This window comes from Gavialis gangeticus, unplaced genomic scaffold (assembly GCF_001723915.1).
Source record: "Gavialis gangeticus isolate Ggan-Ray unplaced genomic scaffold, GavGan_comp1, whole genome shotgun sequence".
Classification (NCBI taxonomy): Eukaryota; Metazoa; Chordata; order Crocodylia; family Gavialidae; genus Gavialis; species Gavialis gangeticus.
The window spans coordinates 44,838,350-44,854,559 of NW_017729030.1; the positions used below are offsets into that span (position 1 = coordinate 44,838,350).

General features: G+C 42.5%; 1 protein-coding gene across 2 annotated transcripts in view; it reads right to left on the minus strand.

The window, feature by feature from the left end:
* The window catches only part of INPP4B (inositol polyphosphate-4-phosphatase type II B), a 437,109-nt gene that overhangs the window by 222,969 nt on the left and 197,930 nt on the right, over window positions 1-16,210 (minus strand). For both annotated transcript variants that reach the window (XM_019522133.1, XM_019522134.1), the window contains exon 9: window positions 4,725-4,872. In XM_019522133.1, coding sequence (XP_019377678.1) covers window positions 4,725-4,872 — 148 coding nt within the window. The remainder of the gene's footprint in view (window positions 1-4,724; window positions 4,873-16,210) is intronic.

Sequence of the window (16,210 nt, forward strand, 5' to 3'; positions counted from 1 at the left end):
GTGGGGCATGTGGGCTCTGCAGGGGGTTGGTAGCTCCTGCAGGGCCATTTGGCCCCTGTTGGAGGGGCTGTAGCTTCTGTGGGGGGGGCAGCAAAACATAGGTAGTTAGAATTCACTTTATTATGATGATAGAGATATTGGTAGGCTTCCAAATTGCTTTAACACTGTAGATATATGAATAAAACATTGCCCAACTGATCTCTGTCTCTCTCCCTATATATATGGGGAGGGGGAGAGAGAGAGAGAGAGAGAGAGAGAGAGTTCTTTTGCTTCAATTGTGAAGGAACATGGATTTTGGGGTATTTTACAGAGTGACTTTTGGATTTTTTTATCAGGGATTTTTCAGTTTTCCAATAGGGAACACCAGAATTCCTGCTAGGGAGGCCAGTGACAGGGCCCTGCCTGCTCAGATCTGACACCTTGGACCCAGCTGGAGGTGGCTGACCTCCTAGCCAACTGGGGCCATGAGGATATGCTTTGACAGTTCAAAGCAGGCCACCACACTGGGAACATCTTCAGGGCGATAGCTGCCCAGATGGCCAGGCAGGTGGCACACATGGCAGTAGTGCCGCATAAAGACCAACTCTGCAGCCACAGTCCACTGGCAGCTGGCTCAGAGAGGCAGATGCTTCTACTGCCTGTGCAGCCCCCATCCAGGTCTGGCAGGTGCACAGCAGGTCACAGCCAGGCAGCAGCCCCCACTGCCAGATTGCTGCAGTGGGTAAAACTGGCTGGGCCCCAGAAGGTCCTGAAAGCAAGTAGCCCTAAGCTACTTCACAGGGCAGCTTTTTGTACTGCTGGGGCAAGGACAGGGCAGCTTTTTATATTGCTGGGGACAACACAAGTGCTGGCCCCAGGCTCTAGCTCCCCCTGACTGCAGATCTGGGAGGAGCCAGGCAGGGTTATTTTGCCCCATGTGGCACAATTTGCCCCACACCAAAGTGCATGTCCAGGCACGTGTGCTGAGGCAAAAAGCTCTGGCTCAAATTTGCATCACTCTATTTGAGCTGCTGCAAGCTCACATGCTTGCATGTGTGGACCCACCTACAAAGGCTCATCAACCACCGTAACCCAGACATTAAGTCCTAAAATGGCAAAAAAAAATTTCAGTGTAACCTTCTCACACTATTACCACTACTGAAGCCACTATAATAGCTTAAATATCCTGTTCTCTGCACAACAGCGGAGGAGTTGAACTAAATCCTCATGCGCAAATTGGAGCAAATGAATGTTATTGCACAAAATACAGAATTGGTGTTAAGGGTCTAAAAAATCCTTTCAATTTTGCTCCCACATGGAAATATTATTAAAGATGGGATATTGAAAAACAGAGTTTTAGAATATGGTCTCAAACATATCAATATTTGGAATTTACAAAAAAGAATCCATAAAATCAGACAAATGGATTTTAATGTATTTGTTTTACAAGAAAAGCATGCTGGAGTTAGAAATGGACACACTCCTGATGCAGAAAGAAGTCTGATTATGCTTTGTTTGTTAGAAAGATGGCTCATGGAAAGTTCAGTAGTTCATTTCTGCAATTTGCTTATGGATTATGTCCATAAATGCCAAGAGCCAAATTCAGCCCTGACAAACTGGTGACATTCCTTTTTAGCCAAGATTGACCCCAAGGGATTAACAGAAATTCATTGGAACTTGTAAAACAGTGAAAACAGTGTCAACTGTAGTCTTCCTAGTCTTTCGCTGTGCTGATTTAAAGCCAGTCCAGGCTGTGTTTTTATTACTGCAGGGTTATACTGCAGAGTTGTTGAAACTTTTTGCATAATTCATTGTAAGGATCTAACCTTCCTTTCCTTATTTATACTCTTTAAGTTTGAAATTTGAAAAATGGATATTCCATTCTTATATGAAAAATGGTAAACGAACAAAAATGATAAAGAGCATCCATGCCATTCATACTACCCTATCCAAAAACCTTCTTAACATAATATAAAACTACAGAAAAAAATGGAAACCTATTGCAAACCCTTAGAATGAAACCAAAGTAATTTGCTGTTACACTAGAAAATCAAAATTGAAATACAGCTTTATAATCCTTATGGAGATTTTCTTCTGTGGACATTTGCATAAGTCCTTAATTCATTTATTTGCATTTTGGAGAATATTAGTTACTATTAAAATACCATAGCACCAACAAAGTTAATGCTTCAACTTTTGAAGTTAAATGTTCCCTAGAGTTGCCCATTCAAAAACAAATAAATGTTAGGAAATGTAAAAGTTCTGATTAGCTACAATATTTTTTGTAGGTTTATCTTGTAAGGAAACATTATCTCAGGTTATGAAGGGAAAAAGAAATTAAAAATATGATGTATATACAACAGGAGTATGTTAGTATCCTAAAAGGAACTGTAAGACTTGCCACAGGAGTCATAAATATAAAACAGAGCACTGCACTCGTACATAGTTTGTACTTAGTTTATTTAAAAAGGAAAAAAATTCAGTAGGGGTGGGAAGACAAAAAAAAGATCCTGGGGAAAGAAAAAAAGAAAAGAAAAGAAAAAGAAAACAAACAAGACTCTCTATACCCTACCCCTTACACAGACTGAAAGACAACAGTTAACAGAAATCCAGTTTTGAAGAAAATCTGTACCAAAATGTTCAGAAGTACCCACAATTTTGCACTAACTGTAAACCAGCAACTATGGCAGTAAAACCTTCTGCCAATAACTTGACTGCTAGTGCTGAAATGTCAGTACTGATCTAAGATTTCATTAAAAAAAAAAAGTAATTTTGCAGTGTATCTTTTCGTAGAAAAGCTTTCACAACATAAACTACTGCTGTAACTGCAAGTTTATTGGATCACTTTCATTTTTAAATGAAAATCATTTAAAAGTGAGGACATGTAGTGTCACTTACTACCCCTAACAAGTGCAATCACATCACCATTTTTCAACCTAGCAGCTGCCAGTATTCCTACCTTTGGTAGCTACCGGTGTCTGGCATCATGTCCCCACTTCACCATGTCAGTACAGTGAATTTCACACATGCATGCTCATGTACACACACTCTTTCAAGTAGGCTTCAACAGCTACCCCAGCAGCAGCACTGAAATTGTCAGCTCTTGACTTGGTCTCTGAGCAATTGCTATTTTAGTTCATTTCTCACTTGGATGATGTGAGAGGGGCAGAGCCTTGGCTATCTCTAGTATGCACTCCTGAGAACTGAGCAGATTTTTTGTTTCTTGTGAAATATGCCTCTTGTACCACTTGGAGAGAAGGTTGGGGCAGCATTTCCAGCTGCTAATGTATTTATTCAGCTGTGAAAGGCACTCAGATATTATGCTGATGGGCGATGGATAGAAATATGCCTATTTATCTTTCCAATGTCCCATTCTTATTTTAATATATAATCACGTTATGACCTCACCTATGCAGTACACTCTTATAAACAGTGTAATAGAATGTGCTGTTTCCAGAGCAGCTTTGGTACTGCTAATGCCAAAGAAGGAATATAAATGAAACAGCTCATTCAACCCTACATTTAAAAATACATACTCATATAAATGAATGAAAATCTGGGACCTGGCTATACTGTTCAGTCAAAGCAATTTGCTTTCAGTATCTACCTAAAAAACCTGACAATTTAGCATTCCCAACAGCAACAGGCTATATAAGTTATAAACACAACATAATAAAGGAGAATTCTGTAATAACTTATGCATGTGCTTCATATCACTCATCATCATTTCATCTCAATACCATTAGTATAAGGATCAAAGGAGCCAACAATTTTGACACCAATATCAGTGGGAGTAAAGCTGGGGGAGTAGTTCTGGACCCCAGCTACAGGTTCCAGTGACATATAGGTGTCATGGATGAGCTGTAAAGACCGTGACAAAAATACTCCCAGGATAAAAGCAACATAAAACAGTGTCAGGATGTCACGGATTACAAGGAGGAGGACATACTGGGGAGTCAACAAGTAGGGGGTGGGGAGTTATGGAGTATGTAATTATACTATTACAGAACTATAAACATTCTGGGCTGCAGCACAACAAATAGATGGCCACGGGCAGGCTCCTTTTTCAGTTCCCATGGCACCTCAGATTTCGGGTGGCTTACGGCCATCTTTGGCCACTGCTGTTCCCTCTCTGAACTGTACCTTCTGAGATAGATGCTTCTCAGAAATCATTTTTGATTGTACCATCACATTCACACATGAAGATTTTTTGAAGCCCCATATTTGAAAATAAGCATTTTAACTGGTTAATGCAAAGCGGTTACTGGAAATAATTTGTGTACTTATTGGTCCTATACTCCATTCAACCATCCTTTGCCTTATTGCTTGTATTTATTATTCCATGGCATTAATGATGCTAGGGCACACAGCCGAACACTCTCCAAAGCAATTTGCAACCTATCATATGCTATTTGGTTTTAAAACATGTTAATTTTTCAAAATATTTATATTATTAATAAGCTGCTTATTCTCAGAAGTTCAAAACCATGATTGTATTTAACATAATGCACTACTAGGAATTCATGAAGTCACTAGAGGCTGAAAATTTCTGAGCAATGAATTGTGTTGATTGCAGTCATAGCTACGAATTTATCAGCCAAGGAGATCACCATATTTTCTCTGCCCGTTTCATAATATCAATCAGCATATTTTAGCTTCTCTTGATCAGTAGTCATGTATAATATAACTGAGAAAGAATTCCTTAGGAAAAAATAGCATCTGATTTGTAATTTTGTTTTCCTTACCTTCTCATATCCTCCTTTATGTGCAGGTTGATCAGTTCCTTGGGAACATGGAAAGATAGAGTTGTTTCAGCCATTTGTTCTCGAATACACATCCACTTGTTGTCGGAAGTGGGAAATCTGTATAATTTACAGATTGGGTTTTTTAACACTGGAGAAAGGGAGAAAATGATGACATTAAATGTGTTTTTTTCAAAAGCTTTCAAAGTGTTTTAATCCAATGATACAAAATTTCTTCTTTCTTTCTCCCTAAGTTTCCAAACCAAGGTCCAAAAACATGCATATTGTTTATTAAAAGCATAGTACTGAAGATTATACTACTCAGCTGGAGTACACAATTAAATTCAATCTATTGCAGTGGAGCTGGTGATGAATTCATCATTTCAGCCATCGCATGAATTCAAGCTCTCTACCACGTAGACTTGAGACAAAAGCAAGAAAAGTATTAACGTACTAACAAACAGTGAAATCTTATACTAATAAATAAGAATATTATCTGTAAACATGCATCAGCAGTGGTATTGTACCCTCCCAATTTTATGTTAAAGGACAAAAGTCTTGCTGTGTCACTAAGCAAGAAGCTGGCACCCTAGAAAATTATACAGAATATACAATTTGGCAGTGCCCTGAACACTTTGCTCCCAGTCCAGAAAGGGGGTTATTTTTGTACTTTGGTTCCTTACTTATGAGAATCATGGTGGTCAGCACCTTGAAGGACCAAGCCCCAGAAAACCACATCTGTGTTTTTTTCTCCCAGACCTGTTATACGTTTACTCATACCAGCACTCTTTCCCTTGCAACTTTTTCCTGTTTTAAACTAATTTTCTGGAAGGAGCATATGGGACAAAACCTGAGAAGGATGATTTTCATTTTACTATAGATAAGCTTACCAGGAGATAAATATTTGTCATTATATGCACATGCAGAAACATTCTCTCCTTATTAATTTAGAATGACTCTAGACAGCAATTCAAAACCTACAAAAGTATCTTTCCATCAACCTGCTGCTAAAAGCTGCCTCTCATCGATTCTACCACTCAATATTGTGCATCATTCAAAAAACTGTTACCTGTGTTCACTGTAAAGAAATTATTGCTTTTAAAAACCCATCAACAAGTGGCACTTGCAACCTGTATTACATAACTTGTTGGTGGAAGAAGCTCTTTTCATTGCCTGTGTACAACTGATTCATGTAGCATGAACAATACAAGTGTAATAAAGAAAGGCCAAATCACCAAAGATTCCCAAAAGAACCTTTAAACCTCCCCAAAAAAAGCCCCCAAAACCACCATCCTGTTCTACACGGAGCTCCTTCAGAAAAAGATTGAACAGAAAACACTGACACTTGAAAATCAACATAAACAAGCTGATTATTAGTAGGGAGATTTACAATCCACTTCATATACAATTAACATAGCAGATACTAATTTTTAAATAATGCTTCATTACTAGAGAACCTGTACAACCTGGCTTTTCCTACATTTTTAATTAAGATTAATTAAAATACGCTTCTTTCATGTGAAAAGCAAGGCTTTGCAACCTAATTTTTTATTAATAAATTTCATTTAATATTAAAGAAGAATTTTACAACAAAACAGGATCGTTAGTAATTTTTTACATTTATGAACAGCAGTATTTTTTTATGCATAGAATTCAAAATTCAGCAATGATCAGGCATCCTTATCCACATTTTACAGGTGAATAAATTTAGTAACAGGGGTTATAAGACTTACCCAAATTAAAAGAATCTCTCATTACACTGCCCTATTCAATGGAGCAGTCTCTGAGAAAATGTCATTTGGTTAATATACTGTAACTTTTCCCCATTTTCTTCCTATTTTTGTAATGTTTTTATGTTCATGGAAGAGGTTTTATTGATAACACCGAAGACCAAAGTCCTCTGTCAATCCATAAACAAGAAACTACACCAGTAGTTCCATGCAAGATGCATCAGTGTTCCTCAACCAAGACAGGGAAAGACATTCTCCAGAATGAAAGTCGCTCAATAGGCATGGATAATTCAGCTTTTGGCTTCAAGAATATGCAGCTGCCAAGATGAATGACATTTAGGGCACAGGGCTAGCAACCTTTTATAAGGCGTAGGCCAGAAGAACCCAGCTCTGATCCAATGTCATCTGGGTAGCTTCAGCAGTGCATCAACAATGGAGGATTTTCTCTGTGCCTGTTCTGGAGTCAAGCAGATAGGAGCTGCAGTCATATGACTGCCACTTCTCTCAGTTCCCTGCTTCCTGGCTGCAACTGTACCACAGGTTCCAGCCCATGGGGAGCTGTACCAGGACCAGGCATCTGCAAACTGTGCCCACACTGATGCTTCTCCCTGGTCTTCCACACCCCCAGGGCCCAGATACAGTGCAGGCACATCAGGAAGTTGGTCACCCCAGCACAGCTCCTAGAAGCTGCACCCATGTTACAGCTTGAGGGGTAGCAAGGAAGAAATGGCAGCAACAAGGACAGTTTGCAGATAGCTGGTACCAGTACAGCACCCTATAGACTGGAAGCTGCACCTTTGTTGCAGCAAGGGAGCAGTAGAAAAGTGGTGGTGGCATAGGCACAGCATCCAGCTGCCTGGCACAGGTGCAGTCACCTCTGGTGTACTGCTGAAAACACCCAACCCATGTCAGACTAGAGCTGAAAGAGCAGGGAGAAGCAACAGTGGCAAGGGCACTGGTGCAAGCTGCCATACTCTGACACAGCCCCTTGCTGCTCAGCAACATCATGGGCACAGGCAAAGACCTCCAACTCCACAGTCCAGATCCAGTGGATCCATGAGTGGGATGCAATTCATGGGCTGGATGCTGCCAACCTCTGTTCTCTGCCAGGTAGAGGCCTTCTCAATAAAAAGCACACTGACCCTTCATTTACAATAGTCAATGCTTTTTGGATGATAACCCAGACATAAAAATCTCTTTACTGCATTTCACCTCTGCATAACTTTTTGAATAATGCACCTAAATAGTAAAGGAGACACTTTCAGAAAGAGCTGCTAAACTTGTGCTCAGAATTTACCATGTTTACCTGTGCAAAGTGAATATGCATGTACCAAGAAGATGTCATTTAACTGCTGGGTCACTAAATGCAAGCATTGTTTGCATGTGCAAGTGTGTATGCATCAATGCCAAAGGTTGCAGATGTAACAATACCAGGAAAAAAATGGAAAACGGAAGAGCGAGACAGACATGTAGGTCACTTTGAATATTTAGGTTTTGTATTTCTCCTTTAACGAGTATAAAAATCAAGGTACAATCTCTTCTCTTGCATTTTCATTGTAGCAGTATCCCAAATGCTGACGTTTTCAACTAATGGCAAAAATTTCTATTTCAATTTAAAGCTCTAGAGAAGATCCTGCATCTTCCTTACAAAAGGAATCCAAATAGTCCCATTTGTAGTGTTACTAATTCTTGTGCCTTGAATGAAAATGTTTTTCTTAAAAACACGATCTCTGGGGTCAGATGATTCATCACATGAGATTTTCAACTAATATTTTCTTATTAAGTACACTTAGCATGTGTTAAATCTATGGGATGTTATGAGGCATTAAAAGTTAAAATGTGTTCTGAGCACTCATCCAGTAATGTTTATTACAAACTCTACATGCAGTTAATGCCCTCTAGCTCTGCTGCTAGAGAGCCGGTGAGCAGGCCTCCTGGCATACCACCTTGGAGTGAATTTTCCCATATTTCTAACAGCAGCTGAAAACAGCCAGGTGCAAACAAAAGCACCTATTGGCTTAAGTGAAGTGAGACAAGGACATGAATTATAATCCCTCTTTGACCGACTGTTCCAGCTGGTGTTGGGTCTCCAGGACCTTCCTGGAGACAATGAGTGGTGAAACTGAGCATATCTTTGCTCTGACCACTCTTAACCACAGACATCCCATTCATCGACCTCACAAGCTCCAGGCCCTGATGAGACAACTCTGAGGACTGTGATGTTGCTATGGAGCTCATAGTGGCCCATTTGCAGGAGACATATGATGCTGCACAAGCCACAGTGCTGCAGTCTGGGTATCAGATGACATATTGTTGCTGCTGGGTACTACCAGTGAGAACTGGTGGAAACAACTCATGCTTGGAATCTGGGATGAAGAAGAGTGGAGGCAAAACTCTAGAATGTCTTGTAACACATTTATGAACCTTTGCACTGAGCTGCCCCTTGTGCTCCAGTTGCAGGACATTGGGCTTTGACATTCGTTGTCCATCAAGAGATGCATAGCTCTGATTTGGAAGTTGGTGAACACCAACAGCCTCTATTCTCTCACCAACCAAATTAGCATGGAGCAGACAATGGTGATGACAGCTGTACACAAAGTGTGTGATACCATACTTGAGGAGCTGGGGCCTCAGTTTATTCAGCACAGGACACTCATGAGGTCATCACAGAGTTCAAAAATATGGGCTTCATGAACTGCACAGCGGCCATTCGTATGACTCACATCCATATTCTGAAACCCCTTCACTATGCCACAGTTTATATCAATCATAAGCGGTTCTTTTCAGTTATACTCCAGGAAGTCATGTACCACCGTGGGATGATTCACTAACATCAGTGCTGGGTGTCTGGGCTGGGTACACAATGTAATCAGAAACTAGTTTCATAGAAATGATGGAGAATGGAGAAGTGGCACTCCCACTATGGATTTAGGCAGTCTGACCATTCCCCCACTGATCAAGGACCTGGCCCACCTCCTGCTCCCCTGGCTCATGAAGCCATACACCAGCCAGCTGGACCCCAGGAAGGGCGTAACTGTGAGTAACTGTCTGATGGTGAAGGGTGCCTGAAGACACAATGGAGGTCCCTGGGGTTTGCCTTGAACTCTGGCTGAGAAATGTTTCCAGCTTCTTGCATGTTCCACAAAATATATGAGATGAGCAGGAAAACCTTCCTGAAAACCATGCCAGCTCTGGACAGAACCACACTGGGGGAAGCCCCAAGCACTTTGGATGATGCCTGGGCTGAACCTGCACTGCCAGTCAACTGTCCTGAAAAGAACCACCTCCAGGCTGTTCTGATCAAGGAAGCCTTGTCTTTCTGAGACAATATTTTGCCAAGTGGGAAGGGGTTTAGGGGCTCTCTGATTGTGAACCCTTTACTTGCTGTGATGTACTTTAATATGCTTTTCCAAAACATTAGTAAACATCTTTCACGCTAACTTGGATTTTGCAGGTAGCAATGCTGCAAAATATGTCCTGATGCTTCTTGTGACTTCCTGTGCCAAAACCAGCTGCAGACTCATGGAACAGATAGCCAATTATGATGGCTTCCTAGGAAAGGTGTGTATGACTCCATATGTAGGTGAGGGTTTGGAAGCTTTCCTACACCTGTGTTACAGCTTCATAGCTTTGCCAGATCTTGTAGCAGTGAAATTAATAAATGACCGTGTCCTAAACTATCCCCCTGACAAGGTCTCCCCTGAAGAATGATGCCCCCGTCTCACGCCCTGCCCAAAACTTCCAAGACCACTGTCCCCATGACCCTGAGCTGCGAGGGGACCTGAAATCTTGAAGGATGACAGCTTTCACTGCCACCTGAAATGGCTGTGCCCAGTATCCCTGGAATGACAGAGACAGCTACAATACTGGGACCCAACCAGTGAAGCATTCCTGGTGCCAGATTAGTCCATGCCTTGCACAGAGGAGCATAAAGGGCTGCCACCAGTTGTATCAACAGTGCCTTTGGGGGGCACAGATGTAGGGGGGCATTGTACTGTGGTCTAAACTTTCCCTCCTCTCAGAGTTTTACCCCCTCTGACACCTCTCTGCTCATGTTCATATGTGCCTATAAAAAGCCTTTGATTGTGTATTTCTGTATACTGGTACCCTAAAAAACTTATCTGATGGAGATGCTGGATCCTGGTCATGTGGGCAGGAGCTCTGCTGAGCCCATGCCTAGGTAATGGCATGTGAAATTCAACCAGCAGCAACCAATATGGACCAGAGTAGAGGTAGCTTCCCCCAAAACCACCTAAGTATCCTAATGTGCATGGGACTTCTAGGTGTGGCGGTTGGTATGTGTTGCCAACTACCATTGCTAGGCAAATGGTCTGGACTGGGGCAGGTAGACTGGGTTTCCACCAACTGCTTTGTATGCATGAATTAACGCTTAAGTAGGGTTAACTCTAGCTGGCCTAGCCACTGAATGCCTTAACTAGCCTATCAAACATCTGCCCCGTGCCATGGTCCAAGCCTGGGTGTGCCACCAATTTTCTCTTCCTCTACATTGTGCAACACATAATGCCTCCTCCCTCCCTTCTGGTAAATCTCAGGGGCAGGGGACAATCTGTACTGATTGCCAACCCCACACCCAAACAGTTCACCAAGCCATGCAGCACCCTCAGAGTGAACACAGAATCACTCCTGAACCACGAGCCACCCCCAGAGTGAAACCCAAATCACCCCTGACCTTCAAGCAACCCCCAGAGCCCCAAGTCACCCCATCAGTTATCCTTTCCCTCAGAGTTGCTAAAACATACCAGTGGCTGGTGCTGGGTTGTCTGTGTCTGCCTGTTCAACAAGGGCCTCATCCAAGCTGTCCCTGTCTTGTGTATCCTGGGTCTAGGTCTAGGTCTGGGTGGGGAACAAGTCCACTGAGCAGGCATCCTCATCCTCCTTTATGGCCATTTGGTAGAACATGGTGGAATGGGAGTTCCAGCACTGTTATTGTCACGCTGCGCCCTGAAGCTGTGTAGGGCACAATGTGGTAGGAAGAGACAGTATGGTCCACCTCAAAGATCCCGGAGAGCTCCTTGTGGACCACAGTCTTTGCAGTGCCTATAGTTGTTGGTGTCCCTGTCCTAAATATCCTGCAACTTCATGCGCTTGATACAGTGTGGATCTGTTACTAGTCCTGCTGGTACTCCCAAGCCACCATTTGGGCCTCAATGCATTCACAGACTGTTTGGTTCTGTTAGGTGTTCTTCCCACCCTTGGTGGCTTTCAGTAGATGCTCAGGTGATGCCATGTGGGCTATGGTCACACATCCCCAGGACAGATGGGGATGTCACCTTGTGGTTGGTACCACCCCCCTAGGCAACACAGTTTGGGCAAGAGGACAAATCGGTGCTTGGAGTGAGAGCAGAGGGGCTGTGACTGGTGCATTCTGGGATGCTGGAGGACCACAACTTGCTTATATTATCTCCATGGAGTGGGCCAATGTTATCTGAATCTGTGTTACTTAATTAAAAGCTAAAGATACTCCTCACCCTTAAAGTTATAAGTTTGCTATGATATGAGTGCATTTAGCAAATGTTTTACTGCTTGAGTGTATGGATGCTTATGTGTTAAGTGCATTTAACACACATTAAGTGTCCCATGTGACATGGCCCTCAGTTTCTCCCTTTATGGAGGTGGAGAAAGGCTTAGAACACTTCAATGGCTGAATGCTAGAAGGCAAATGAAAGCACCCCCAAACCTTTTGATTAAGTCAGTCTTCTAATTTGGGCAGGAGCAATTTAATTCCTGATTTAAAAAAAAAAAAATTAGCTTTGGAAATACTGCATATATACTGTGAGTGCACAACTAAACATGTATGGAAAGCTTCATCAAATTCAATCCCTCCTGCATTTATAAAGCTATGAAGTTGGCTGCAGTGCTGTAGAAGGCAGGGCAGAGATGTACTCTGTTGACTAACAAAATTAGAGATGAATAAGCTTCTGTGAGCCTGAGCATACTTTATCAGATGCTGTGAAAGGGCATGCACAAAGCAATCTATGATGGTCCAGGGAAACTAAATAATTATGTATAATTGGAAGAGATGTTAGACCTCTCTGGAGTGCAGGGAGGTTAGAGATGACAAAAATTAATAACTTTACTGTGCACTGAACACCATGGACTAAACATACACAATGGTTGCATGACTCATTATAATTTAACTGGTTTCTCCAACCTCCCTGTACTCCACAGGTAATAACAACCGTTTTCCCTTCTGAACAGTTTTGTTCTTTTACATAATTAGATTACCTATTCAACCAATCTCCTCTTGTTATGAATTTAGTTTTGATAATTTATCTTTGCTCATAGTTTACAGCCTACCTCCACTCCTTTAAGTGCTTCTTTTCTTTTACAGCTGGAGTTAAACATAAGCCATTCTTTTAGCTTGTATTCAGCTTCAGCTATACCTGCTTCTTTCCCAGATTTGAGGAAGGGCATTTTGTGTTCAAAAGGTTATCCAATATATCTTCCAACTATGCAGTTGGTCCAATAAATGATACCATAAAAACCCTTGCTTTTGTGAAATGTATGTCCAGTGAAAACTGCTTACATATGAACTATCAGAATACTTCACTGGGTAAAATGGGGAAAAGCTTTCTTTCAAAAGTACTTCTTTTGTACGTGAACCCTAGAAACCAGTGCTATATAACAACCTGTATTATATGGCATTCTCTCTCTAAATTTAGAGATCTCCTTGTTTTTTGTTCTAAGCAAATCCTTTACTTCCTTACACTGCTTCCCCACCCACAAGTAAAATAAAAAAAATAAAAAAGAATGAACACTATCTTTGCTTCAATTCTTATTCCCCATAAAATTTCAAAGCAAAGATCAAAGCAAATTGCTGTCATGTTTTAATTTACTAAAAGTGCTTCTATGCATGCCTTTCTAGAAGAAAATCAAGTGTGCATATTATTTCAGGAAAATAACTTTAGATTTTTATTTTTGCTTCAATTTCAATTACTTTAATTCTCATTTCCACCTTTAGGGGTAATATGTTTACAAGAAAAACATGGGGAGAACTTTTTCAGTGTTATAAGTGGATAAGTGAATTTCTAGTAGTATAACTGAAATCTCTTGAGGTATACATGGAATAGTGATGAGTCTCTTTGAGATATGACATTCATTCCCACTCACTCAATAAGTTCTTCATAACTCACTTGAAGGCTATGAGTTCCATATATTAAGATCTAGGCTTAGAAAGAAAGCCAACGCCTTTCTTTGCCTTCAGGCGCTAAAATTCACATGAGGGTACTTTTTCGGTTTCATAATTTTCAAGGCATGATTAACAATTCAAGAGGCAGCCAAAAGTTTATACTTCAGTGCATACATACATACATACACACACACACACACGTATGTATGTATATATGAGAGAGAGAGAGAGAGAGAGAGAGAGAGAGAGAGAGAGAGAGGTACACTTATAAATAATACACACATACATGAATTTTGTATCTGTGTAGCACTGTAGATGCATCTCTCATTGTACATGTATGCTTTATAGAGAGGGGAAACAAAGGTGCATATTGCAAACTGTCAGTACCGTTGACTATTACTCCATTACAGAGGTTGCCTGATAATGTCCATTATATGACTCTGTTTTAGGTTGCTTTTCACATTGCCAGACTTTCAGACTAAACTTTATCAGTCCCATACTTAATATATTTGGAAAAATTCCAATCAAAACAGTTCAGTTGTCTCAGAGAACAAGACTGGATAAAAAAAAATGGTCGGTGGGGAGGGGTCACTGTTCAAATTCTATCCACATTTTCTTTGGAAAGTTCTGCTATCCCAAACTTTAGAATGAAGACATAAAATTTGGAGCATATGCAGCCTTCATGTCAGGGATATAGCTTTTGCCATCCCCGTGGAAATTTGTCCATATTTAGCCACTTTTTAAAATTCAGTTTGTACATGTTCAGTAGCAACTTCCTAGAACTTGACATCTAAAATGTTCCAAAGATTAGAGCTCCGTTGAGCATGCTTGAGCCTCTCAGAGCTTCTAATGCTTACCAGGCTGGGCATGCAACACCGCCACAGAGTGGCTGTGTTGCAGTCCACAGCTACTTGGCTACACAAGCAAAGCTGGACTTTTCCTGTGACAGCTGGTGCAGGCTGTTCAGGGTTGCGGTGTGACTGGGCATTGAAACTGAGAGCAGAGAGCCTATCTTGGTTCTGTTCTGACATAAGCAGTATTAAACTGGTTGATTGAAATGCAAAAGAAACATCAGGAAAGGGCCAGGGACAAGACTGGGACAAGATTCTTAAAGAATAGGACTAGAGGCTCTTATGGTGGTGGTGTAGAGAAAGGGACTAGCAGTGCTAAGGGAGAAGAGATTAAGAATGGCTGGGCAAGGAGACCATGTCTAAAAGCTAAACAGAACAAGGTGGGAGACGAAAAAGGAGTCACTGGGCAAAGAAGAAACTGACATTAGAAAATAGAGCTGTATCCGGTAGTCTGGAACTGAGAACAGAGGGAAGACATCGATCCATCAGAAGACAGGTTATTGGGAGGGGTGAGAAGGGGACCGAGACTGGCTGGGCAAAGAGACTGAGACAGGGAGTCAGAGGATGCAGGGCTGGGTATGAGAAGCCTGGGTAGAGAGACTGGGAAACACTGGGGACACTGAAAATGCGCAATGCAAATGGTGTGGTTTGGCAGCACACGGGGAATTGTAGAAGAAACTGGGACTTCCTCAACAAGGAGAATGGGATCCAGGAGGAGACTAGAACAGGGAGTCTAGTGAAATGAGACTGAGCAGGGAGACTGAGTCCATCAAGTGGTCCAGAAGCCTAAAACAGACTAAAGATTAGGACTGGCTAGGTGAGGAGAATGAGACTGGGACAATGCACCAGTGATGAATGAGATGGAGCTAAGGCAGGGACAGTGGAAGAGATAGGGAAGAAGGGTTGGATAGGTGTAGACTGGATACTCGCTGGCATAAACTCCTGACACTAACTAAGCCTCTGCTATCAATTCTTCCTTCCCTTGAAACTGGGACACCCACTGCCGCTGTCAGTTACTCCTTTAGAGCAGTGGTTCTCAAACTGTGAGGCAGGCCTCCCCGGGGAGGTGCAGTGTCAGGTCAAGGGAGGCACAAGCTGTGAGGTTTTTTTTCTTTTTTGAGAGGAGGGCAATGCTCCAGGCAGCAGGTAGGGAGGGGGAGCGGGCAGGGGAAAGCTGTAGCTGGGCAGGAATACAGGGCGCAGGACCAGGACCAGCAGGAGTGAGGAGCCTGAAATACGGGGCTCACGCTCAGCAGAGCAGCAGGAGTGCAGAGTCCAGATCAGGGCTTCAGTGGAAGTGGCAAGGAGCCCGTGTGATGGAGCCAGGCCAGCTTGGCCCCATTCCCTGCTTCCCAGTGGGGTCTCAGCAGCTGCACATGGTTCCAGGGAGTGGGGCCAGGCCAGTGACTCCATTGCACGGGGCTTCCCCCCCAAGCAGTGTGCGAGTCCCGAGAACTACAGATGAGCCACCAGAAGCCCTGCCCAGTGGAACCGGGCTGGCCTGGCCCCACTCCCTGCCACTGTGTGCAGCTCCCAGAACTGGCCAAAGCCATATGCCATCAGGGGATTCCACCCGCATGGGCCATGAGCAACCCGAAGGCCAGTCGCTTGCTGCTGCTGTTGCAGCAGGGGCTCTGCACCACGGGGGGGCATATGCACAGCCCCCCATATCTATATGCACACCCTCCCACCTACACTCCACAAACTGCACACCTTCTCCCACACACACACTTTCCCTACCCAACCCACTATGAGGAG